The 26686-nt window shown below is 54.9% G+C and overlaps 2 protein-coding genes across 3 annotated transcripts; both read right to left on the bottom strand.

Annotated features, from left to right (window-relative positions):
- UAP1 (UDP-N-acetylglucosamine pyrophosphorylase 1) lies at positions 1–8141 on the bottom strand. Of its 2 annotated transcripts, XM_069789925.1 has the most exons (10): positions 7832–8141; positions 7530–7734; positions 6573–6748; positions 6120–6292; positions 4703–4896; positions 4139–4282; positions 3517–3705; positions 3007–3054; positions 834–900; positions 1–569 (listed from the first exon to the last, which is right to left on the bottom strand). In XM_069789925.1, the coding sequence occupies exons 1-10, from the start codon at positions 8124–8126 to the stop codon at positions 477–479; spliced, it is 1584 nt and encodes a 527-aa protein (XP_069646026.1). In that variant the 5' UTR covers positions 8127–8141; the 3' UTR covers positions 1–476. The 2 variants fall into 2 exon arrangements, with proteins under 2 accessions (XP_069646026.1, XP_069646027.1); XM_069789926.1 differs by lacking the exon at positions 3007–3054.
- A 1190-nt stretch (positions 8142–9331) lies between these two features.
- On the bottom strand, positions 9332–25039 carry UHMK1 (U2AF homology motif kinase 1). The gene is made up of 8 exons (XM_069789924.1): positions 24623–25039; positions 23165–23457; positions 20184–20375; positions 19290–19384; positions 18284–18360; positions 14940–15038; positions 13879–13967; positions 9332–13386 (listed from the first exon to the last, which is right to left on the bottom strand). The coding sequence occupies exons 1-8, from the start codon at positions 24906–24908 to the stop codon at positions 13240–13242; spliced, it is 1278 nt and encodes a 425-aa protein (XP_069646025.1). The 5' UTR covers positions 24909–25039; the 3' UTR covers positions 9332–13239.
- Positions 25040–26686: the final 1647 nt, after the last annotated feature.

Genomic DNA, 26686 nt, shown 5'->3' with positions numbered 1-26686 from the left:
TGACAGACAGGAGGGACGCAGAGTTTAATCGGATGCTTCCAGTTGTGCAACGTAAAGGATGACCAAAAGGGAGGACATGGGCAATGACAAGGACCTTATTAAAAAAAATAGTCATGTAGATTTGAGAAAAATAAAAATTCAAGATTAACCCCAGCCCCGTACCATAAAAATCCTCTGCATGTACAATGACTATTACTATATACATGTTTAAAAATAAATGCCCACAGCCTGGAGTGCAAAGAGCAGCGCCATAGCTGTGCTTCACGGCAGGGGAATCCATAAAGTGTTTGGTTTTTAAATTAAAATATAAATAGAAGCATACAACATGCCAAGAACTGAGTGGGTTACATCCTCCTCTGCACAGGGCCAGAGCGAGCAGGATCAGCCCCTACCAGTTACAGCTATAAACCTTCATGTGTCCGAATTCCCAGCCCGCCAGGTGGGATAGGCAGCCCAGCTTGGGCACCATGCCGCCGCTACATCCCGTTCTTCACCAGCTCGTGGATCCCATCCTCGTCGATAATCAAAGGTGTGTGAAACTCTCGGTCCTTCACGTACTTTTCCAGACCCTAAGGGAGGACGAAGCAGCTCATTAGGAACGCACCACACGTCATCTGCTCTGTTGACCTGCTGAGCTGCTCACAGATGGCTCTGGTCCCCTCCTGTGCTAGCGGCTTGAGGGACACTGCCTCGAAAAGCTCTGCTGTGAATTCAAGTCACACTTTTCTGGCTTACCCCCTCACCAGCCAGGGATCACACACATGCCCCGCCAGCCTCCCCGCCCACCTAGTTAATCTGCAAGGGCACTCGAGCTCTGGAGAGCCAGTACTCACTTCTCCTCCGTAGGAGATGAGGGGAGAAATTTCACACTGGATTGGAAGGTCGTTTGCATCCTTCAAGCTGTAGAAAAAAATAAAAAGTCAGGAGGGTTAGCTACATCCTGCCAGGGGATGCAGATGGGACCCAGAGATCTTGCAGATGCCAGCGTGGGGGGTCAGCGGCTGTCCGGGGCACCAGTGGCTGCCGGCTGACGCAGACCCTGCCACCGCAGAGCTGCCCTGGGTTAGTCAAGCCTTGCGTGCTCTCCACAGAGGTGCGAGCTAAAGTTTAGATACCAGCAGCTACTGAAAGGGAAGAGAGCTTCAGATGCAGCTTTAACGAGTATCTACGTGCCTTTCTACATGTGCAACTACAGCAGTGCCTATGCCCCCGGCCTGGATCACAGCCTCGCTATATTTGATGCTGCATGCAAACTAGTCACTCCTTCCTCCTCCTCCTCCTGCATCCTTGGGGTGATGAGAGATGTGCTCACAACACCTTTCTGTTTGGCTGGTCGCAACAGGTCTTTTTTTTTTTTTTTTTTTAAAACACGTTCCTTGTTTAAAGCGCAACTGGAGGACACAGGGTAAGCTTGTCTGCTCGCTCAGAAATACTCCCTGCAGCACTGCCTGCTCCTCCTGCCTTTGCCTCTTAGATCAAACTACCTCAGCTTCTCTGTTCTGGACACGCACCTGAGCTGGTGAGGCCAGCTCAGCCGCAGCCTGGCCCCGAGAACAGCTGCAGCAGCACTGCTGGGCAGGGGTCCGCATGGGGTCCCTGACCCCGCTTCTGCTGCCACCAGCCTTTGTAGGACCCCCCGGGTCCTCCCTGGATCCAGCCGGCGTGTAAGCCTGGCCAGGGAGGGGGCAGCCGTGCAGAGCCAACGAGGAACTGCAGCAGCACCCCTGGGTGCCCCTCTACACCCGCTCACTGCCGCAGCCAGACAGACATGGCAGGACGTCATCCATGACAACGTTCCCTTTGCTCAGGTCGAAACTTGTCCCTGCTGCCATGCACTCGCTCAGCCCCCTCCTGTCCCAGCTGTGAGCAAATAAAACTTACCCATTCTAACCCAGCCCTTGCACCTGTGTTTGCCTTAGAGTCAGATTCATTTCAAGATAATTTTTCAAGATAATATTTTAAAAGACTATTTCAAGATAACAGTTTAAAAAAAAAAAAAAGAGAAGAATCGCCATTAACTGGCAATGAAGGATACATGTAGGATAAAGTGCATCCTTATCCTTTAGCCTACATTATAACTACTGTGGTGGCCTAGTTATAAGCCTGAAAGCACTTGGAGTCTTGAATTAAAAACAGAGACCGTAGGCGCATCCTGCCGGAAAGTACCAGAAGATATAACTTCTCCTGAAAGGGAGGAAATGTATCAAGCTTGCTTAGTCTTCAAGTCATTCACACACACCAGCTCTAAGTCCCAGCCTTACAGATGTGCCCAGTGCCTACAGAAGAACACGCTGCTATTACAGAAGTTGCTTTAACATTTCTGTCAACTTCCCTGTCTACTTCTGTAAACTTTTAAGCACTGAGCCAGTGGCTTTCCCTGGTGTCACAGTCTGCATCTTCAAAACTCAAGAGCTGAAGTCACACAAAGCACAGCTGGCCGCCTACGCTGAGATTTGCACATGCTACATCAAAGTCTGCTTGACGTTTACTTAATGTTTTTAATCCCATTTCAATCTGCCTGGACGCCTGGCAGACACTAGGAGACAGCAGCCGTCTCCAGCTACAGGACCAGCCGGGATCAGTCCAAGCTGTGCTACGCCATGGCGTGACAAAGAGGGGAGTGTCATCGAAGGGACACACCAGTGTGTTTCCCAACAGCATCCCGCCTGCGGGGTGACCTGTGGGGGCTGCCTGCTGCCCTGCACCCGTACCAATGGCACAAGCCCCTTCCAGTTATCCCTGCCTCTGCGGAAAGGAGCCCAGGAGGGAGCAGACGCTGCCTACGGCCCGCCACCCTGAGAAGCAGCGTCTGTGGGGTCCTCTAGTGAGACATGCCCCGCTCCCAGCATGCAGCCCCGAGCCCCTCGGCCCCCGTTAGTCTCTACAGGTGCCTGCTCACCAGCAAGCACCCATCGCACCGACCGCAGCTTAGCACACTGCTTTGCCTACAGCCCGTTAGTACCTAAGCACAGCCCCGCCACCATGCACGCTGCACGGTATAGTTACTTGTCATTGACATCTGCTGGGGTGGCATCTGACCTTCCGTTTGTGACACTACGTGGGAATAAACAAGGGTTAGCAAGGGTGGGGAAAAAACAGAGCAGAACAAGTCTGGGGTTTGCTGTTCTCCAAATGGGTGGCAGGAGGTCTCTTGGTCGAGGGAAGCCGCGACCCCAGCCTGGCTGCTGCACGGATGTGCTGATGTGCTTGGGCTTTAGAGCCACCTCCTCCCTGCATGGGCAGCCTTGGCTGTGCCAATGGAGACCGGCAGGATTTGGTTCACAGGCGCTGAATCAAGAAGGAAAGTTCCTGCTGACCGAGCCAGTGACCCTCCTGCAGCCAATACCCTGCCCGCACCCAGCTCTGCCCTACGGACCACCCGGGAGAAGGGACCCACGGCTGGTCACTCCAGCAACACTGTTTTCAGGAGCGCTGAAATGGAGAACGGCTGGGGACTGCCCGGTGCTTTATACCCAGCCCAAAAACGACGCAGGAGTGCCAGGAGCAGCAACTCACCGAGGGATGGCGGGGATGCGTGTGCCATTTTCATCCACAAAGTGCCCTCCTGCATTGAGAACCCAGCAGTGGTGCAGGGACATCAAGGCGTGTCGGGCTGTGGTGGGGTTGTCCTTGCCGTTCTGGCTGTCTGCATTCTTCAGGGGAGAAAACTCATCCTCACGCAGCACCTCGTACACCACGAATTTCCTGGAGGCAAACAGGGTGCAGGAGGGTCAGGTTTGGGAAATGTAGCTGCTCCCTGTTGCTTTGGCTTCTCTCCTGCCAGGGTGGCTGAGCTGGGGCCACGGCCCCCCCCCCGCAGCCCGCACCCAGGGGCTGTACTCACAGCCACAAAGGAGGGAGGGGAGGACCTCGGCTGTAGGGTCAGCAGATGCTCCTCTGGCCCAGGAGCAGGGCTCAGCCAAGCAAGAGGCACGCAACGTCTGTCCCTCCTGCTGCTCGCATCCCTGCTCATCTCAGGGCACAACCGCCCACTGCTGCTGAACAGCGCAGGAGCTGGCACCCTGTCCTGACCCTGGGGCATCACCAGTGGGCACAGCCCCGGCACCCCCCCAGAGGCTCTCAGAGCTACCCGAGGGAGAGCCAGCAGCATAGTCCCCACAGAGAGAAAAAGGCATACTTGGAAAACTGGAAGATGTCAAAGACGAACTTTTCCATCTTGATCCCGTTAGGCTTCTCAGGTTGGATCAGCTGCCCTGTAGCAATGTCCACGTGTGGGATCTTCTTCTCAGCTACGTGGTGCTGCAGCCGTGGTTCATAAGTGCTGCAACAGGCCAAGAAAGAGCTGTCACTTGCCTGAGCAAGGCACGTCTCCAGCCCCCCAGCTTAGACACTGCTGCGGCAGGACGGCCGCCCAGCCCCGACCCCCAGCCACCCTGAGGCACGGGCTGCTCATTCCCACAACAGCCAGGAGAGGACGGCCCTGCACATCCGCGCTCTGGCATCAGCAGCCAGCGATGGCCAGAGGAAACCTTATCTCCAGAAAGGGACCGTGCAGAGAGGCAGGGGTCAGGCCACGCGTGCAGGGGCCAGGGACCAGACCCCGCAGGCCTCATCCCAGCACGCCTGCAAACAGCTGGAGCTCAACCAGCAGAAAGCAATGCAAAGGCGGTCAGGCAGCCGGCTCCACTCGGTGCCGGCGCTCCTCCTCCAGCACACCGGCAGCACCCCAGCAGGCCCTTACTTGACTACATCTTTCAGAAAGGCGGTGGTGAAGTAGTGATTGGCGATGTTGCCCGCATTGAAGAGCAGCCGGCCGTCTGGGCCCCGTTTCTGGGCAGTGGCCAGGGAGATCTCACTGTACTCTACCACCTGGTAGACACCATCCACTCGACACACCACGCCGACCGGCTCCGTGGGGTTAGTCTTCTCCACCACCTGCCCAAGGGAAGCACTGTCAGGGAAAGACCCCCAAAGCTCTGCGCTTCAAATATACTCCCTTGTATCTAGCAGCCCTCATGTAGGCATTTTCCTGTGCAGGACAGCAGGGATAGTGCAGGGACAGGGATGCTGGAGCCCTCCCCTGCCAGGAGCTTCTAGTGACGGTGACTGGAAAAGGGCAAGATGGCAGGGCTGGGTGACAGGCACACCTGGGCAAGGGCAGGATCTGGCACCAATCCTGTGTGTGGCTGGCAGAGGGCACAAATATTTTTAGCACCCAGCCCACACATGAACAGCCAGCTTGCCACACACAAGCAGGAGGCTGCTGGCTCAGCAGAGCCATCCCCCTACACCTGACCTCCCTCCTCTTCCTCACACCCCACACACCTCCCTCTGGGCATGGGACCCCCCAGCAAATCCCCACCCATCACTGCCACCACAGCAGGGCAGTGTGCATATACGCAGGGCAGTGTGCACGTACACAGGGCTTTCTCCCTTCTGCATGCTAGGGTTTACTTCCTCCTTCTCTTGCTCCAGCCAGAAGGAGGAACTGCTTTCTCCTTCCCAGCTCACTCTCTGAAAGCTTCAAGGCCAGCAAGCCCTCTCACCTGTTTGCCAGAGCCAAGTCCAATGCAAACACAATCACACAGCCCCTTTGGCTGTTAATCCAGCCTTTAAGTAAACCTTTTGGCGTGCAACTTCCTACCCGTGAGACATGGGGCTGGGCTTAGCGTCAGCAGTCAGCTGCACCCACCATGTCCTGGTTTGGTACCCAGGATGTCACGGCTGGGGACAGCTGGCAGCCTGCAGCAGGGATCCTGGCTGCCTGTGCTCCCTGCAGCTGCCTGGATAACAGCCGCCCAGCATCTGGGTGGGGACCGGGCAGCCCCACAGGACTCCCCGGCAGCTCTCGGCCCCAGGGACTAGGGGACCTGAGAGCCCTGGGGCTGTCAGTGCCATGTCCCCATGCAAGGCAGGAAGAGAGCAGCACCAGGCAGGGGTCAGTGACACCCCGCACACTCCGGGATGCCAGACCCGAGGGACAGGTGGGACTCTGGCAGCACGTGCGACTCCACCAGCAAGTTCCCGGTGCTTAGCTATCCCTCCTGGCTGCGGCAAGTCGGCGAAGGAAGGGCGAGGAGTCAGGGAAGCAGGCAAGGAGCAGGACAGACCCCACCCTGCTGCAGGGAAGCAGTGCCTGCCTGGCCCTGAAACCATACCTTGGCCCCGCAGTCCGCTCCCTTCTCCAAGCAGAAGCCAATGAACCTTGGGTCAGCCACCTTCACCAGGATGTTGTCCACGCAGTAGACGTGGACACTCTGCACGCCCCTCCGCTCCATGTCGTCCACGATGCCGTGCACCCCCAGGGCCCGATACAGGCCCCCGTTGCCATCTGCAGAGGGAACAAACCATTGGGGCCGCAGCAACACTTGGCCGCCCTGTCAGCCGCCCACACTCATCCTCCTTCCCCACAGAGCAAGGGTGGAGGGTCGCCAGCCTGGCCATACCCCACCCTCGTCCTCCCCGCCAAGACAGACACCTCCCAGCCTGCATCACCCGTGGGCCACGTCACGCTGTGAGACTGCCCTGCGCAGGCTCCAGCTCCAAAAGCTTGTCCTCAGCACCGTGTCTCGCCCCCCGTGCAGCCCTCCTGCCAGCTCCTGGCCACCAACCTGGGGCCATAGCAATCTTGCCCTTCTCCTCCAGCAGGATTTTCCCATCAAAGCCCAGGGCGGGCAGCATGCCCTGCTGGAAGAAGATGACATTTTCCTTCTTCAAACCAAAATAGTTATGCTTCAGGAAGAACTCCTTGGTGGACTCCATAGTCCGGCCACTCGTCATGATGTACCTGTCGCAGCGCAGAAGAGACCCGATGAGCAGGGAGGAGAGGCAGGGTCTCACACCCCTCGTCCCAAACATGGGGAACTGCTTCAGCCTGTAACACCCACGACAGGCTTCTTCTGCCCCACAAACATTTGGAAGGATCTGACCCTCTGCGGTCCCATCTCTTCGGCAAGCCAAAGAAGAGCTTCACCCCTCCTCGCGACACGCATCTCCAAAACCCAACTGCACCCCGTGCGGCAGGGGGGGTAGACCCAGCTGCAGCAGCCAGCTCCCACCATGACACCAACCTCCTGCTCACCGCAGCCCCTCGCCTCCCAGACCACTGCCTTGCGTGGCTGCCATCCCACGCAGCAGGCTGGCCACAGGTGACGTGACACACGTTCCCAAGGGCCGTGGGGTTGAGCTCAACAACGTGGGACCTGCCAGTGCCACCCTCTGGGCCTCGACCCGCTGACTCCAACAGGCTACGTACGCCCACAGCAATAGCGCTGGCGTCAAGAGGGTCTGCGCCAAACCGTGGGCCCTGGGGCTGCCAAGGGGGTCCGCACCAACCCACGGCTCCTCGGCCTGCTGATGCCAACGGGGCCCGCGCCGACCCGCCAGACCTTGACCCACCAAGGCCGCGCAACGGGGCTTTGACCCGGCCGATGGAACGCCGCCGACCCACGGGCCCTCGGCCCTCCGCCGGCAGTTGGGGCGACGCCGACGGCACCCCACGAGCCTCGTCCCGCCGAGGCTACCCCCGGGGGACGGACGGACGGACACGCTGACCCACCGAGGCTCACCAGGGGATGTGGCAGGGGGTGCCGTGCTGCTCCTCCGCCAGCTGCTGCAGCCGCCGCAGGCGCTCGGCCTGGAGGTGGAAGAGGGTCTTGCGGGAGGGCAGCCCCACGTCGCACATGCCCTTGGGGTAGGGGACGCCGAGGCGGGTGCCCTGCCCGCCGGCCAGCAGCAGCGCGGCCACGCGGCTCCCCGCGATCTCCGCCAGCCCTGCGCCCGGGGAGAGCACACAGGCGTCGGGCCCGCCGCCCCGGCACCGCACCGCGCCGGGCCGGACCGGGCCCCGCCGCCCCCCCCCCGCACCTACCGCGGCTCTCCCAGCGCGGCAGCAGCCCGCGGTCGCGGGAGGCGCTGCCCAGCACGTCCCGCGGCACCGGCTCCATCCGTGCGTCCAGACCCGCCGCCGCCCCGCCGCCGTCCCCGCGGGCGCGGCGGAAGAAGCGGTTGATCTCGGCCACGTCCATGTCGCGCAGCTCCGCCGCCAGCGCCCGGCGGGCCGCGCCGCCCAGCTCAGGCCAGAAGCGCAGCACGTGGCCCTGCCCGCCCGCCGCCAGCCGCTGCCCCAGCGCCGCCGGCGCCGGCTCCCCCTCCGCCGCCTCCATCCCGCCCGCCACCGCGCCCCCCCCCTTACCCCCGCCAGCCCCTTTATAGCCCCCCGCCGCCGCGGGGCCGCCAATGGCAGGCGGCGGCGGCACGTCCCGCGCCCTCACTGGCTGCGAGGCGCGGCGTCATCGCGGCGGCTGCGCCCCGCGCCACGTGGTGCCCGCCGCCCGCCCAATGGGCGCTGAAGGGGCGCGTGGCAGCCCGCCCTCCCCACCCGCGGCGCCGCCAATGGGAGCGGCCGCTGCGGCGGCGGAGGGGCGCGCGCGCCGGCGACTGCCATGGCAACGCCCGCCACGTCAGCGCGCGGCCCCGTCAGCGGGAGAGGCGGGAACCGGTCCCCGTCCCTCAGCGGCGGTGGGGCGGCCTCCGCCCCGCTCCCGGTCCCGGTCCCGGTCCCCTCCGGGCAGGGCGGAGAGCCGGTTCTCCCGTAAGAGCCTCACCCCTTCCTGCCCACTCGTGAACCGGGCAGGGGAAGGGGTGGGCCCTCCGGGGAACCCCCGGGCAGGGGCGTGGGGCAGCGGTCCCCCTCCCTGCAGCAAGAGGGGAGAGGCGTGCAGGGAAAAAAAAAAATAAAAAACCAAACCCACCCAAAACGGGCAGGCGAGCTCCCTGCAGAGGAGGACCCCCCAGAGCTCAGCCTCCTCAGCCGGCCGTGCCCCGGGAGCCCGCTGCCGAAAGCCCAGGCCTGGTCATTAGGGGAGCATGTGGTAACACCCGCACGGGCTGCAGCCAAAAATCTGGTCCTCAGCCCTCGCATCCCCTCCTGGCTCCGGAGCCGCACACCGCCAACGCCTGCAGAACGTTGTGCAACTCGCAGCATCTCCCAGGGGAGCGGCCCGCGTCAGCCGAGGAGATTTTCCCTCCGGATGAAGTCACTTCGGAAACCGTTACATCAGAGGGAGCGTGGAAAACGCCCGTGCGTGGCATGAGTAAGGGGTGCTGCCGCAGGAGGGGACACGGCAGGCTCTGGCCGAGCGAAGGTCATCCCAGTGCTCCCACCGGGATTTTCAGCCGCGCTGGTGTGTGGGGCGACCGAGCCCCCACGGCTGTGGGTGCCAAGCACAAGATGCCAGCGCCGCCATGGCTGGGTCACAGCCTTGTGTCCCCCCCCGGACGGACACGCCGGCACAGGGTGACAGAGAAGTTGCTCAGCTACGTGGCATTTCACCGGCGGTCTCACAAGAAAATCACGCTGGACAACTGCTTCGTACTTGAAGCATCATTTATTAATCATCTGTATCAAGCACACATCTGCTCAGCAACGGTGCGTGACGGGATACAACGTTTGACATCTAACCCGACAGGAGGCACGTGGTTACGGGATCCGGCGCGGCGGGAGGAAGCGTACGGAACGCTCTGGAAAGACAACCCGGGTGCAACACAGTGCTCAGGCTATGTTATTAGGAGGCTGGAGACCAGTGGGAATAAAATTAGGAATATATCTAAGATCGGAGCTGACTTGTGCTTCGGCCAGTGATTTAAAAACCAGTTACCCTCCTTGCATATAATAAACAGGTGGAAGTGCAAAGAACTTCCTCTCTCCCTCATTGCTCCCACACAGACATCGGTGGCAGAGGAAGGACAGCTATTCTTCGATTGGCAGTGACATTGTGTGTCAGATCAGCTACAAAACCCAAACACCACCAAGGAACGGCAGAGTGTCAGCGTCTTTCCTGTTCACACACACGCTCCAAGGGGACGCAGCCCCTTGGACAGCCTCCTCCTGGGCAGAAGGGACAGGTGCCTGCCCTGGCACCCCGCTGGAGCAGTGCCAGCCTTCCCTGGCTGTCTCCAGAGGCTTCGTCTTTCATCCCTTTCCCCCCAAAGCAGATCTCTCCCTCAAAGACAGCCGGTGGGTTTTCACAGCTAGCTGTCACCTAGCTAGGACTACGTAGGCTGGTGCTACACTGAAGGCTATCGGGAGGGAGCTGTGTCAGCAGCACAGACCAAGAAACCCAGCGAGCATCCGAGTGGGAAATCTCAACACTTCTGTAACTCAAGCAGGCAGTAATTTGGAAATGAGGAAAGCCAGGCCCATCCAGGCACACACCAGGACAGATGCCTTGGATTCAATCACCATGCACACTTCAGATACAATCTAGAGTTAAGAAATTCACAGGTTTTAGCAGGTCTGAAACTTATGCCAAGCCACCAATAGATCACTGAGACACCAGAGTGAGCTTAGCTTGACAGAAAAAGGCTTTGAAGGCAGAGGGTGAGGGATAATGATAAAATACTTCTGCTCAGAGGATCTTCTAAACCTCCCTGTACCCCACAGCCTGCAAAGGGAAGCAAGGGGCTAGATCCAGTGACAGGACAGAGATCAGCATCTTCAACTCTTGCCAGGAGGAAAATAAAAAAAAGCAGCTTTGGGATTTTTGCCCAGCTCAGTGCTCAAGCCTGGTCAATGAGCATCTGGAGAGAAAATCTGGTAGCAGGAGTTTGCATCCTGAAGATTTATTTAGCTCCTATTAAAGCAGCTGAACAAAAAAAACCCAGCCAAACTCTGGTGGTACAGCTCTACTATGCTGCAGGAACAGGTTGTAGCTCCTCTTTAAAGATTTATCCTGGCACCACTCTTTATCTTTAGTTGCAAATCCAAAGCATAATTCTGACTGAAATAGAGATATGCTTGAAAGATGACAGAGCAGCTCACAGTCCTAGACAAATGCATGTGAGAACTTAAATGCATTTAAGTTCTGCACCTGCACCCTGGCATCTCCCTGTCCCGATACTGCTATAGGTGACAGACCTCACGCCCCACACCCCAGGGAGCTCCCTAGGTCCCCACACAGGCTGGCACTCAGCAGGGCAAGGGCTCTCGGGTGCCAGCTGACAAGCACACACACAGAGCCAGCTTAATGCTGCTGACATGACAGCATTCAACACGTGAATTTCTGGGCCAAAGTACTCTCACGCCTGGCTCAGTCCACCAGGGACAACAACAACTCGGAGCTGAGGACGTCAGTCAGTACCTACCAATACTTAGAGTACTTTAAATACTGGTCTTCACATAGGAAAACCCCTCACACAGTTAATCATCCAATTCCTCCCAGACACTAAAGGTGCTTCACTGCAAGACAGTTAAATTAAAAGCAATGAATCACACACCCCATCTACGCAAATCTGCTTTACAGCTATGTACACCAAAGTAGCATCATTCCCAGAAAAAGTCTGATCAGCAAATCATACCTTAAAACTCATTGTGGGATTTTTTTTTTTTTTTTTCCTCCTGGAAAACCTACCACCTCAAAGGCAACAGAAAAATTCAAAGAGATTGGTCCTTTCGGGGGGAGTTTGGGAAGGGCCACAGTAGACAGGACTCTACACCAGCACAGAGAGGAACGCAGACTCGTGAAATGCTACAGACATTGATCTGCTGACACACCGCACATGCACGCACAGGGCGATAATCAAGAGGAACTTTTGAGTGCAGGATTCCAGGAAGTCCAGCATCAGCAAGATGCAAAAAGTAAACTGCAAGGTAATTCAGGTATTATTCCAGGGAAGGTCAGAGATGGTTCAGGGATGGTTCAGGCAGCTGCCCACAAGTATTTCAGCTGGAAAAAGAATTCACGAGGGTTCTCCTCCTCACTAAAGCTGGTACCAGGGCCACAAGCCAGAATACGCTGGTCCCCCTCTCAGTAGGGCTGTTTCACGCTGTGCTCACCAGGAGCAAAGTGCCCACCCCTGCAGGGAGAGGCTCCGCTGGCTGTATGGGTTTGCACACCCCTGGGAAACAGCCACCGCCTACCCCATGCCAGTAGCTGCGTGAGCAAGCTTCTGCCTGTGCACTGAAGCCACGTGAGCAGAGAGCATGCTCTGGGGGGAACAGCGATGCTGCTCGCCCAGGTATTTTTTTTCCCCCAAAAGCATGTGGCTGTTATCCCTGACACTGGAAAAGACCTTCTCTTGGCCAGTCAAGTCTGATGACTGACTGAGCCCTTTCCATACAGGATCTCAGATAGCCTCAGGCCCTTTGTGTAACCTGTGAAGGACCAAAAGTGTCAGTGCTTCTAATCTACAAGTCTAATGGGTTAATGCAAAACCAAAATGCACAACACAGAAAAGCCAAGCGTGGGACCTACAACAGACAAATACTTGTTCTTTCTTATAAGACTCACAGGGCAGGAGTCCTGCTGAGACACAAAGAATACAGCGTGCTGGAGCACTCCTTTCCAAAAATATCACCTAAAGACGCTTACGTATTACAGATGATTTGGCATCAGAGCTAGGGAGCATCAGTGCCAGCACAGGGTATATGCTAGAAAGATGACTCCACACGACAGGGTTTTCACATCACCTCAGGCTACAAAGTGCTTACAGGTTGTGTCGGGACTGAGGCTGGTACTGCTCTGACAACATGTAACCAACCATCAGTCCCTGCCCACCCCAGGTATACAAGCAAGTTCAGCTCACCGCAGGCAGCATCACCCACACCTCGCTGCCTAAGCCCAGCATGCCGTCTGTGCCAGGCCAGACGGACGGCTCTTCTCAGGTCGCGAAGCGGTGACAGGGTAACGCCTTAGGCTCAGCAGATCTGATTTCACTGCCTCCCTCTGCTCTACATGACATGAAGACTCAAAACTCCTCCTGGTCCAGTTTAGAGAGGATGGTGCTTCTGCTTCTTTATTTGTTACAGGTATCAACAAAAAGCAGGCAAGCCTTCCTCATCCTCCCCCACACTGAAGAAGAGCACATGTGTTATAGGAAAGCTCATCAAAGAAATCCTCTCCCTAGAGCAAAGTCAAGTGCTAAGGCCAAGACTTTAAATGGTCTCACTTCAAATGACTTAAAAACACTTGCCAAGATCTGCTCAGCCTCCCAGGCTCCCACAGTCATCACTCCTGCCACCCAAGTGCCCGCCGGGGCAAAGCCACACACCCAATGTAAACGAGCAAGCACAACACACACACAAGCACACGCTGAAAGCCATCCCGGCCTCCTCTGCACATCACAAAGCAGCAGTAAAGGTTTCAAAGCCCAGTTAAGTCCTTTGCATCTCTCCTTCACAGATGACTCAAAAGCAGGGCTAGGAAGCTCTTTTGTACATTCAACTGTAAAACATGTGAGGAAGAGGAACAAGACAACTCTCCTGATTGTTGCTACTGCCTACAGCAAGTTTTGGTACAGATATCCTCTCTTATAGGCACTCAGTGGGTAAAACGTAGCCACAACAAACTTGCCATCAAAAATCTTTCCAGTCAGCATTTTTTGGGCAGCTTTGGAATCACCAGCATTTGCATATTCAACAAAGACCTGAAAGAGACAGAGGAGAAATAGGACTTCCAGTGCAGCATGCCACTTGCCCCCTCTCGCCCCTGCAACCAGGGAAACAGTTCCTGAATGAATTTTTCCCCTCTATCCTTGGTTGAGCTCAGAGCAGTGGAGCTAAAAAAAAGGAAGGGGCTGTATCTCTGAACTGGAATTTCAACTCTTGCTCCTCATTTCTAAGGGGAGAGTGTTTGGTAAGGTGGGAGAAAGTATGATGATGCTCTACATCCTCAACGCTTCCTCTCCCATTGGCTTCTCCCCTTCCCTCCCGTATCCCAGCTCCCCTGCTAAAGCTGTTTGGGCACCTCCCAGGTTAGGCAACCTTACATAACCAGGAGGGAACCTGTGCTGTCCTTCAAGATAACCAGCTATTTATAGTACTGTCATCAGCCAGGAGATTGCCAGGAGCTGAGCAGCAGTCCTGCAGCACATGGAGCGTATGTGGGAATACACAGCCTCTTCCCTCCATTCACTTACTTGGCCTTTACCAGGATTCTCCTTTGGAATAAGCAAGGAAACCACCGGTCCGTATTTCTGACACTCCTCCCTTATGTCTTCCAGGATATCTGAGAAAGGAAAGAGCTGGTTGTCTTTCACTCTGAAAACTAGGATGAGCCAAGAAACAAATGAAGGCCAGATGAACACATCAAGAACACTAAGTCAAAATATAGCCTTTTCCTATCAATTTAAAATAAACAATTGAGAGGTGCCATGACAGAAGCTGACACTTTAATGGCCACATAAAAAGATAAAGTGTTTGAACAGAGGCTCAGGAACACAGACCTGCAGGCAGTGAATCCCCAACAGCAGGCTTTGGAGCACATGGACAGTGCCTTTCCTTGCACACGAAGCCTGGCCTTCCAGCAGCTAAAACATTTCGGATTTGTGAGTGCCTTTTTTTTTTTTTTTTTTTTGTTACGGCGCTTGGAGGAGGGGAACTAAAGTAGCTGCCACAAACCCTTCTTTGTGTGAGCAGAAGCCAGCTTTTTAAATTCTCATCCCTAGAGCTCTCTAACTTTTGCCACTCACATGGATTTGAGAGCAAGCAGAAATGCAAATTCCACCAGCATGCCTTGCCACCTACCACATATAGTTTTTGCTACAGTTTAAGAACTCCAATGAAATATTTCAGTTCTCTGCTGAGATCTTGGATAAGTTCATTAGCAAACTTTTAATGATCTCTCCTACTGGGCTCAAGAGTCCTGCACACACCCAGCAGAAGCTCAGAGCCACAAACACACTATGAGGTCTGTGGGCATTTAACCAAAGAAGAAAATAAAAATAAACTTTTTCTTTTTTTTCAAATCTGGGATCCTTCAAGAACTCACTACAAGCTCTGCTTTCTGTCTCAATCTTTTAGTCTATCATCTGTTGGTGCAGTTGACCCACTTGGTACCAAATCTCAGCTGCGCAGCTCTTCGTTTGCTGCTCTTGCACCTGTTAACTGCTCTTCTGCTTGCTCTCGCATCCCCAAAGCCAAACAAAACAGAGTCTGTAAGATGACATTCCTATATGGAAATCACATGGCTTGCACCAACCTTCATATTCTTCTTCGCACTGCAGAGAAGCATCACTTAGAACATTTAGCAGCCTCAGCACAGGCGTGGGGAGCATCACCAAATCTTCGATATGGGGAGCTGTTTGACACCCACAGAATTAGAGAAAAGAAAAGAAATCAAAGTCCAAAGGAGCAAGAAAACAGGAAGTTGACTCAACATGCACTATCATACACAAGCACTTACTGCTCTTTGCAGTACGGTTTTGCTTCTCTCCACTATTACCTGCATTTACAGCCTGTATTCTCCCTGTTTCCAACTTATCTTCACCTATGCACTGAGACACTCTTCCAAAGGGTTCAGTGCACTCTGCAATTATACTAAGGCCAGCACCTGAAATTGCTTTTAAAATTACAAAGCTAGCAGAAATTAAGACTAGAATTATTGTCTACTTAGCTCAGATTCAGAAACTGATGTGACCTCAAGACCTATGCTAGTTGAGCAAACTGCCCCATATATATGGAGATGTGAGAAGATGATAGAACTACCCTGCAACCTGCCTCTCCTGTTACTGCCACCAGACAAGCTGAAAACAAGCCAGTCAGCTTCTGTAACTCCAATTCTTAAGCTATACTAATGTACCAGCCTCAGCTCTCTCTAAGATACCTTTCAGTTCTTCCCTAAACACCATGTAAACCTTCCCCCCTTCAAAATCCAACTGCAATGCACTGTTTTGAAGACCGTCATACAATCTTGCAACAGAAATGGGGAAAACTATTTAGTTACTTGAACAATGCAGTGCTATAGAATAAGGCATGGCCACAAGAAGGTGGCCAAAAGGTGGGTGAGCAGCGATCCTGTGAACAACTCTACAGGAGCAGAAATAAAGCCCACTGCCATGGGGCGCTTGGCTTTAGAAAACAGGCAGCTCCACGATGGCCTGGAACAGTGTACCATAGATACTGTGGAAGAAGGAAACAGCCAAGGTGGACAGACTAACACCAAACTGAGAGTCACGTCCGAGAGGACACCCAGTCCCCTAGAAACTCAAAGCAGCAGGGAGAGCGTCACTTCTCCACGGACAAAAGCTTGATTTCACATTCGTGAAAGGGGCTGGCAGGCCAGTCATGAATTTAAGATCTGGGAGCCCACCCTGCAGTATTTGGAGAGTGTTAGTGTTTTTATTTGTATTGGTAGCTACAGGAGCCAAACACAATAGCAGTACCTCACAGTTCTCCTGCTTGACAGTGACAGAGGGGAGAGAAAAGGGAAGAAATGGCTCCAATTCTCCAGTCTCAGCCTTCTCACTACGTTTGCAAGGGTAGCGGGCTATTACTTCCTTGGAAATACTTACTTTTCCAAGCTAAGCACGCAACACATACGAGGGAGCTGACATCTCTACCAGGTGCAGACAGAAGGTCTTGATTTCATAGTGCAAGAGGAAATGATAGACAAGCACACACACTATAAATCTCCTCCTGCCTGACATGGAAGAGTCCTTATGAAAAGCTTAGAGTATGAAAGGCCTTATCAGTCTAGATGATGCCCGGACAGTGCTCAGGGACAGCCCTTCAAAGAAAGGTGCTGCATTCAGATAATCAGGCATGTTCCAGCTCCAAGCAAACCTCTGGGATCATTCTTCCACAGGACTGTTAGCAACCAAGAGACAACATCAGATGAACGGGGGACTGAAAGAACATTTAAGTGTTGCCTTGGTCTTATACGCTGCCCCTTTTATTCAAGTCAGTCTGTCCTTCATTTCACATGCCTTTTTTCAGAGGGAGACAAACCAATTCCTAAGACTCAGAGTCATCTGGTCTTCCTGTAACCAACTGACAAATGCATTTCTTGCAATACCCTTCTGCCCTAGGAGGTACATTCTGCCCAGTCCCTCCACTCCTCTTCAAAGTGCCAGGTGATACCAACCACACTGACAACACAGAGCCTGCAAGCAGCTCAGGAAAGAAGTTGATGAACTGGAAAGTCAAGACTTGGCTGTAAATGACAAGGAAAGCCATTCTCAGCTGTCTTTGTTCTAAACAGAAAAACCGTGTCCAAGTGAAAGGCAATGACAGATCATTTTCTGACTTCCTAGGAAAGCAACAGTAAATGCTTCTTTGTGCAGACAAGCGTATGTACAAGTTTGGCAAAGAAGAGAACCAGCAAAGAGAACTAAGAAAAATTGAAGCTGTTATGTAAACTTGTAGCACTAACCGCAGAAGCACCTTCCTAGGTACAGTTAGAGGCCCGTGTGTTCAAAACTAGACCAAAAAGTACTGCCAATATACTGCTCCCTCTGCTCTAAAGCAATACTGGCTGCAAGGTTCAGCTATGGAAGGTGGCTTTGATTACAACAGTCCCAGTTTCTGAGATGCAAGAGCAATCTGAAAACAGGAATGAGATTGTTACCTTTGCCTAATACACAGGAATGCCAGTATCTTGACGTGACCTCAAGAGGCAATACTTAACAACCTTCACTGCAAGGTACACCAAGCAGCTTAAGAAAAGCAGGGCTAAGGTTCAAGGGAAAACGCTAGCCCAGCCAGAAGCTGGATGCCTGAAGCATTAATTTATGCTGCAGAAAAGCTGAATGCAGAGCTCTTCACTGGTGTTCTTGAAAGCAGACAGGCTCTGGAGAATGCTACTGTGTTGCTTTTGGAACAGAAAACAGGGAGGGATACCAGCCTAAACAGGGCAGTCTCAGCCCATCTTTGCTGACAGCGTGCAACCCACATGGGGCGGGGTCTGGGGAAACACCACCATTTTGTTAAATTGAAGAGAAAGTGCCAGATGAAAGCAACAGTAACATCTGTCCCTGACCTACCACACAGGCATCAGAAGAGGCAGGCCAGCCACTGCAAAAATAGACTCGCACCATGAGAACACACACCGGGACTATTCGACCTGGGCAGAGGAGGCAGCAGCAGATGCTACCACCAGCCACTGCCCTAGTCACTCACATTCCTGGCTTCTGAACTGGGAAACACTTGGCATAAGAAAAACCATCCACTCACCATAAATAGCACTGCACTCTTCAAAAGCACCTTAACAGTCACAATATTGGGTAAATACCTCAGTTACTTCTGTCCCCTCAGATGAATGCTGCTGCCAATACACTCTTGGTCAGTTTGATCTGGGCAGAATTTAATGGGAGTCCAACCAGGGAAAAGCAATAGCCCGCAAGGCTAGAGGGGCAGGCCAGCACTGAGAGCACAGGCATCGCTCCGACCTGCCTGCCGTGGTACCACAGAAGGCTGGCAAGAACCACAAAGAGCAAAGGAGCAGCAACAACGCCAGAACCAGAAACAACACAATTTAGCTGCACTCTGTGCTGCTTCCAGTACATGCTGAGAAAGCCGCAAGCAGGGCTGATGCGCACAGCTTACCAAAGGGAATGCTGAAGAATGGGCTGCATAAAGCCTTCTCAGCAGAGGCTCGCTTTCCTTGGTCACAATGAAGCATGCTGGAAGAGAAGACAACCTTATGCTATTGCATGTAACACTCTGCATGAACAAATTCAACTCAGGCTGGAAGCCAGTACAGAGGAATACCCTATCTTTGGGGTGCTTATGGTACAAAGAGAAGAGTGAGAAGCACATCTTCCAATTCACAGCTGAAGCACACCAGAAGGATCCCCTAAAAGCATTTTGGGTACTTGGTACAGACATCTCAATGTCTCTCAGCACCAAATGATAGAGGTTGCTCACTTACAAGTTCACAAGGAACGCAACACCTTCCAGTTCCACCTCCCCAGGCCATTCAGCCCACCTCTCAGGCACACATGCAGTCTCACGAAAGTGATGGCACTCCAGGGAGCTCCCACATCTTTCCACAAATGGGATTCAAAGCAGCTAATAGCCCAGGGCTTGCCTGAGAACATCCCCTACTCAGCTTTACCAGTGGCCAAGTTGTGTCCTCATTCACTCTGTAGCCTCAGCGCAGAATCACAGGACAGCAAAAACAATTCCCCTCGGCAGACCTCTCAGTAGAGCGCTGTGCAAGTGCATTTGAATCTTGACAGCAGTGGAGAAGCAGCACTGTCTGCCCCCCTCCCTCGTTTCTGACAATACTCCCCTAAAGCAGCAAAGTCTCCAGTTTTCCCCAAATATAACCTCATTGGCAGGAAGTGCAAAGCACTGAAACAGCAAACGGTGAACATCATGACTGATATTCTTTATGTGCTTACTCCAAACTGTGCCAAAATCAGAGGAGCTGAAGCATCTCTGCTAATGCTTGCACTTGTTACCAGCACAGTGGCAGGGAGATTTAAACAAACAAACCAACCAACCTGTAAAAAAAAGTCTTAGGTGTCAACTGTAAGTTACCAAGAACAAGGCATGAGACTTTACAGAGCACATCTTTAAGCCACAGTTAGTAAATACGATAAGATACCTTTTGATAAGGTCTCTGAGGTGATAAGCTGGAATGGCTGAATTGACCACCCCTTCACTGGCAAATATGCGATCAATGATGGCAGAACTGTTTGTCTGGAAAGAAAAAGAAACAATGGTTAGGGAAGCAAAAAAAAAGACCAGCACAAAGCTTACAATATCCCATCATTTCTTGGCCTAGATGCAGAGGGCTCTGGTACTGTGGCATTTTGTGAAAGATCCCCAATGCTCCAGCCTCACACGTTAAACCAGCAGGCCCACATCAGATGAAGTTTTTCTTATTTGCCTGTGTGAAAGGTGGAAATTTCCACATGCAGGCAAATTTGCCGTTACCGTGGACATTATGATGCTGAAAGGATACTCTTACCGGGAAGGGGAACACAAAACAAAATTATTTCATACAGAACAGAGGACAGAGTGAGGCTCCAGGCTCACAACACAGAGCCTGCCTCTTGTTTTCTCAGCACATAGACTTACAAGAATATCCCCAAACTAGAGCTAACATTAGACTAAACCCAGCAAATAATTCCTCTGTCATCGTGCTGCTGAACTAGCTGGCAGCCATCAGCCATCCATTTCGTTCTTCCTTCTGTGCCACACTATAGCCAGCACAACTCACTCTCAAATCTTGGCAAGACACAGGCTCCGAGCACAGACTCCTGGAACCCTCAGCTTTCAGTAACCTGAACACAGGCAGCATTCAGATATGCCAGTCCCACAGGGCAGGTGGGTATGTAAGGCTCTGGAACCTTAATTCTCAAGGCAATAGGATTAGAGAAACATCCTGGAAACACTCTCTAGTTGCCGGATGCTACCTCACAAATCCAGGTTACAAACAAGAAGCAGGAGGACTCGTTTGGTGCAAGCAAAAATGCCCGCAGCAGCTCTTGCTCACCTTCCATTCCTGAGATTGGACTGTATGTTTCAGTTTCATTCCTGAGAACATTTCCAGTAAAACGATTCCCAGACTCCACAGATCCACAGCAGAGGTACACTCCGTTTCACTCTGGAGCCCTGCCTGCGCCAGGCAGTTCTGCAGTTCTGCCTCTGGAGCCCGATACCCGTCTGTTTGAATATATTTCACATCCTACGGAAGATCAAACATACACAAAAAGTGAATTTTCCAGATTGAGGTTCTCCACTCTACCCTTAAATCAGTTCACAGAGGCCCTTCAAAATGGGTCACCAAAATACTATTGCTAAATTGACAGAAAGCATTGTACAGCCAGTCACATTAGGCAGGCAGTTCAACTCGCTATACTGCTGTGTTGATGAGGAAAAAACCAAGACTGTCTGGAAGAGAAAACATCTCCCAGCAAAACAGCAGGCATCCCACTAACATCTGATCTCTCTGAAAGACAGCACTGCTGGGAGGAAGAGGCTGGATGTCACTGTGGACTGGCCCATTAACCCCTCATAAGCGCAGAAGACACTATAAGTTTCAGGATAAGGGTCAAACACCCACAACATGTTCCCACATCAGCTGCATGAGAGCACAAACAGCCCAGTCTGAACACTGAGGATCAGTAACAGCTGCCATTAGTGATGTCCTCTGGAACAAAACATCAAAAGAACGAAGCAGGCACCTAATGCTCAGACAAGGGAATTATCAAAGGCACTTCCCACACACCTCTTCCTTCTCCCTTTTGCAGCCAGAAGCACTGCAGCAATCAATACCTGCCCAGCTGCCATGACTGGCAGAGTAAAATAAAATGCGCACATACTGCCTGCTTAAAAGAAAACAGGAAATTATAGAATCACACAAGTGCTGGCTGGAGGGGCTGCTCTGAAGGTCTTTAGTCCAGCCTCCCGCACACAGCCAATACCCAATCAGTCAGCTGTGGCTTTGGCTAGCCAAGTCTTGTAAGTGTCCAAAGACATGGGAGGGCTTGTTTTAGACACACTGATGCAACTCAAGGAATGACAGAAGAATATGCAAGCCTACTTCCTGGATAAGGCACAGGACTGTGAATTTTTACCAGGGGAATATTTTCAAACCAAAATTATCTGGTTCCCTGATTGAAAATAAAGTTCACAAAAGACATTTTCAGGCAACAGAGCTCAAAAGCGTTTTATGAACTAAAAAAAAAATTGATACACAAATTGCTTATCAGCGTTCCTCCTCCTATCAGCAAAGAGCAGAACCTCTAGCATGGCAAAAGCAGAAGCTTAGCAGCCCCACCAAACAACATCTAGAGATAAAGAAAAGACTGTGGTCAATGCCACCAGCAAAAATTGCAAGATGGAATTTCACTCCTACCATCTAAAGCATTTTGAGAGATGTAAGTCGCTGAGACCTTGCTCTATGTACAGCCGTTCTCTGTTAAACAGTAACAGCAGAGGGAAAGTTATGCAAGGATAAGCTCGGCAGAGTTGTCACAAATAAAAGTAGTGTACTCTTGACTCAGATAAGGAAATCATGCACATATGCTGCTGCCCAAGGCAGGGGTGGTGAGGGGAAGCTGACAGCCGGTGCACATTCAAAGCAGGGTCAGAAGGTTCACCCATATAGCCAGCATATTTCTGAGAATGGGCAAAAGAAACTCAGCCCAAAGATTGGAAGGAACCATAGAAGCAAATAAAACACCTGATCAACTATTACGAGACAACTCACAGAGCAAGCAGCGAAACACTGACCTGAAGAAAAAAAAATAAATCTGTATTGGACATAGGACACCAGGAGAATGTTTTTTGCTGATAGACAGCAACAGATTACCAGCATAAATCAGCGTTCAGCCAAGAACGTGGGAGAACTGAAGAACAACATGGAGGAGTTAAGAAGTACAAACATTAAAAACAGCTCCTGTACCAAAGAATTCAGAGGCAGGTCACCCACACAATCCTCTGATATTCACAGATCAGTGGGCTGTACCGTCAATACCAGGTAAACCAGTAAAAAAAGTTTATGAATTTAAAAACTATAAATGAGTGCATGGAGTAGGGACAAGCCAGGACAATGTCTGCACAGAAAAATCACACCTCATTTACCAGACTTACTGCCCATCACCCAGTGATTAAAGGCAAATTTGCTAAGAGGCTGCTTGATGAAAAAGCTTTACTGATACCCCTCATAGGCAGTTACTGAGAGAGGGAGGGGTAAAAGGAAGCTCTATGGAACAAAACCGCAGAACCTCCTGAGGCGCTCTGCTTTCATCAGAGGCCATGGAAGAGAATAAAAAGGGCAAGGACAAACTTGCAAAATCCAGTATCACCAAAACAAAAAAGTGACAGCATGAAGAGGGAGTGAAAGCCCAGCAAATGGGAAAAGCAGAGCAGAACAGGCAGATATCTGTCCGTGTCAGTAAAGAATGGACACTGCCTACCCACAGCCAGACTATGGGCTTTTGTCAACACAACGACATGGGAAAAAAAACATCCGGACTTCCTGAAGAAGGGAATGTGCTGAAGATAGGATGAAAGTAAAGACAAGCACAAGGACACTGCCAGAGATAATGTGACTGACTGGGGAGGCTGATGGTGAAGCCTGGATTACTACTACATACGATAAGGGATGATAAAAGGAAATTCTACAGATCTGGGTGCTCCCACTCATCTGACCACATGAAAACTAGCAAATTTCCCAGGAAGCCGAGACACCACTTTTTTCAGTGCATCATTAACTTTGGAATTTGTGGTCATGTGTAGCACAAAGGCTAAGACATCAACAGAAACCAGAGACGTGCAAGGAGAACAGGAACACGAGCTTCTGTTTCTAGGGCCAGACAACATTTCAGCCTTTTCCAGGAAACCCTCAGCACCAGCTCAGCTACTACTCTGATCAGGTCACGTCGACTTCTACACGCATGAGCCAAAAGCGTCACAGACCCACACAACTCAACACAGAGCCAACTGCTTCAAGAGCAGCACATTCCAAACCTGATTCCCCTCTTTGAAGCTAAGTCCAAAGTCAATGAGCTTAAAGCACTCCTCCTCTGCACTCCACAGGATGTTGCGCGGCTTGAGGTCTGCGTGCACGTAGCCTTTGTGGTGCAGGAAAGCCAGGGCTTCGAGAACGTCTCGGGCGCAATGCTGGATCATCCACATGGAGCAGCCCTGGTTGCTGGAGTGCAGCAGCAGCTCGGACACGCTGATATCCAGCAGCTCCAGCAGCAGACAGCGAGACGGGCCATTCGCAGAGTAGTGGTTGGTGAACACGCCGTACAGCGTCACTACGGTGAGACGCATTGACAGGCATTGGTAACGAGCAATTACACGGTCACCACCTTCCACCGCTCTCCACTACTGCCCAGAAGACCACAAAAGCTGCAGGAGGCAGCTCCTCTATTTTACAGAGCATGATGTTCAGAGAGAGGGCGAACCAGACTTCAGAGGGAAGCAGCAAGGGAAAACCAGCCACACCACCCCTGCGGGCTTCGGAGGACAGGCCGGTCTCACAACACCCCACCAGGCTCTGCTAAAGTGATTAGGCCGGGCAGTCCTGCTCGGGAGGAGAATCTCTGGGACACGGATATGCAGGTCCCAGTGGGTAAAATGGAGGTAGTACTGCTCTTTTTGGGACATCTGCCAATCTTTTCCTGTGTGTGTCGAGGCATATTACAGCATTAAAAAGTGCTTCACACAGACAAAAAAATTAGTGTTGGGAGAACCTGGGGGCTTCCAACAGCCACCTCTGATTTGCAGGCCTCCTCCCTTCCCAGGCTCATTCCCACCCACGCAGGCAGCCCAGGGGCTCCTGCCAGAGCCGGGCAGGCGGACACGGCCCCACTGCTGCCCCATAGGCGGCGGGGCTTTTGCCGGGGCGGCTGGGGCAGCCCTGCCCATCAGAGGACTTAGGGGTACCCTGCCTGCGGCGACCTACTCTGCCTACCCAAAGGGCGATGCCCACCTCCTGCCTGCTCCTGCCCACCCTGGGTGGGGAGGAGAGAGACGACCTGCAGGCCCCCAGCCCAGGGAAGGGGTGGGGTACCCAGGAACCTGCCCCAAGGGGGTACCAGGAAGCACCCACCGCAGAGACGCTGTTTTGGGGTGTCCAGGCTAGGGGCCCTCAAACCTGCCCGCCCAGGGGTGCCAATCCAAGGGGCACATTGGTCTGGGGGTCCCTAGCCCTGCCTGCGGGGGTCAGTCTGGGGGTGAGGGAACCCACATTCCCAAAGGGGTTGGGGGTTCCCCTCCCTGCTTGGAGGGGGAGTGGTCTGGAGACACCGGTTTGCCCCGAGGGAGACTGTCTTGGGGGGGGGGGGGGGCCCTCCGTGGATAGGGGGTGTCCGCGGGGGCCCCCCGAGAAGGGGAGGGGGGGGTTGGGGAGCCGGGGGGGGTCACGGGGGTGCCCAGGCTGGAGGACGAGGGGGGTGGGGGGTGCCGGGGTGCCGTTACCGATGTTGCGGTGCCCGCGGAGCTGCTCGAGCGCGGCGCGCTCCTTGCGGAAGCCGTACTCGGCGCAGTCGGCGGCGGGCGGACGGGCGCCGGGGCGGCGCGCGGGGCCAGGCCGCGGCGGGGGCGGCACGAACTCCTTGACGGCGCCGGGGGGGGCCCGCGGGTCCCCGCAGCAGCGCACCCGGTAGACGGAGGCCGAGGAGCCGCTGCCCAGCGGCGCCTGCACCTCCCACAGCCGGCCCAGCGCCTCCAGCAGCGGCGCCGCGCCCCACACGCACCCCGACATGGCGCCGTCCCCGCCTCACATCTCCCCCCCGCCGCTGCCGCTCCCGCTGCCCCGCCGCCGCCGAGCGATCGGCACCGACCCCGGCGCCGGCCGCCGCCGCGCTCCGGCCGCCATGACACCGGAAACGGGGCGGGGCGGCAGCGGCGGTACCGCCCGGCGGCCGCTCCCCTCCCGCGGCGCGGGGCGGAGCCGGCAGCGGGGCGGGCGGCGCGCGGGTCTGCAGTCCCCTTGGGCCCGGGGTGGGCGGGGCTCCGTCCCCTCAGCACCGCCGGGTCCCGCCCCCTCAGCCCCCAGGTCCCGTCCCCTCAGCCCCCGGATCCCGTCCCCTCAGCCCCCCGGGTCTCGTCCCCTCAGCCCCCCGGATCCCGTCCCCTCAGCACCGCCGGGTCCCGCCCCCTCAGCCCCCAGGTCCCGTCCCCTCAGCCCCCCGGATCCCGTCCCCTCAGCACCGCCGGGTCCCGCCCCCTCAGCCCCCAGGTCCCGTCCCCTCAGCCCCCCGGATCCCGTCCCCTCAGCACCGCCGGGTCCCGCCCCCTCAGCCCCCAGGTCCCGTCCCCTCAGCCCCCCGGGTCCCGTCCCCTCAGCACCGCCGGGTCCCGTCCCCTCAGCCCCCCGTGTCTCGTCCCCTCAGCCCCCCGGATCCCGTCCCCTCAGCACCGCCGGGTCCCGCCCCCTCAGCCCCCAGGTCCCGTCCCCTCAGCCCCCCGGATCCCGTCCCCTCAGCCCCCCGTGTCTCGTCCCCTCAGCCCCCCGGATCCCGTCCCCTCAGCCCCCCGGGTCTCGTCCCCTCAGCCCCCCGGATCCCGTCCCCTCAGCACCGCCGGGTCCCGCCCCCTCAGCCCCCAGGTCCCGTCCCCTCAGCCCCCCGGATCCCGTCCCCTCAGCACCGCCGGGTCCCGCCCCCTCAGCCCCCAGGTCCCGTCCCCTCAGCCCCCCGGATCCCGTCCCCTCAGCACCGCCGGGTCCCGCCCCCTCAGCCCCCAGGTCCCGTCCCCTCAGCCCCCCGGGTCCCGTCCCCTCAGCACCGCCGGGTCCCGTCCCCTCAGCCCCCCGTGTCTCGTCCCCTCAGCCCCCCGGATCCCGTCCCCTCAGCACCGCCGGGTCCCGCCCCCTCAGCCCCCAGGTCCCGTCCCCTCAGCCCCCGGATCCCGTCCCCTCAGCACCGCCGGGTCCCGTCCCCTCAGCCCCCGGATCCCGTCCCCTCAGCACCGCCGGGTCCCGTCCCCTCAGCCCCCCGGGTCCCGTCCCCTCAGCCTCCCGGGGTCTCGTCCCCTCAGCCCGGGCACCGACCGGGGTCTGTCCCCTCAGCACCCCCGGTGGTCCCGGCTCCTCAGCCCGGGCACAAACCAGGGATCCTATCCCCTCAGCGCCAAGCACAGCGGGGCAACCATATCACCCCCTCAGCCTGGGCACCGCCAAACGCCCCCGACGTCCCCCGGCTCCACTGGGCCTGGCTCCCGGGGTGGGACTGCCCTTTGCAGGTGTCAGGACCCCCGGCAGCGCTTTTTGGGGCTATTTCCCTTAACCCCGTGGCTTTAACACGGCAGACCCCATCGTCTCATGCCATCACCCCAGCAAGCCTGGCGCTAGAGGGTGGCTTTCCCCAGCACCCCTCAGCTCCATGAGGCTGCTGGGACTGCGGCCTCCCTCCTCTGCTCTGCAGCCCCCATTGCAGGAGCATCCGGCGGGTCCCCGGCCTCATCGGGGGGCTTCGGGGCTACACCGAGCTGGTGCAGGCAGTCCCCTCCCATCAAAGGACTGCTACGTGTCAGTGGGTA

Source organism: Haliaeetus albicilla, chromosome 8, assembly GCF_947461875.1.
Source record: "Haliaeetus albicilla chromosome 8, bHalAlb1.1, whole genome shotgun sequence".
In the NCBI taxonomy this organism is placed as follows: domain Eukaryota; kingdom Metazoa; phylum Chordata; class Aves; order Accipitriformes; family Accipitridae; genus Haliaeetus; species Haliaeetus albicilla.
Note: the sequence above shows the minus strand (reverse complement) of the source record. Positions and strands in the feature narration are given on the sequence as shown.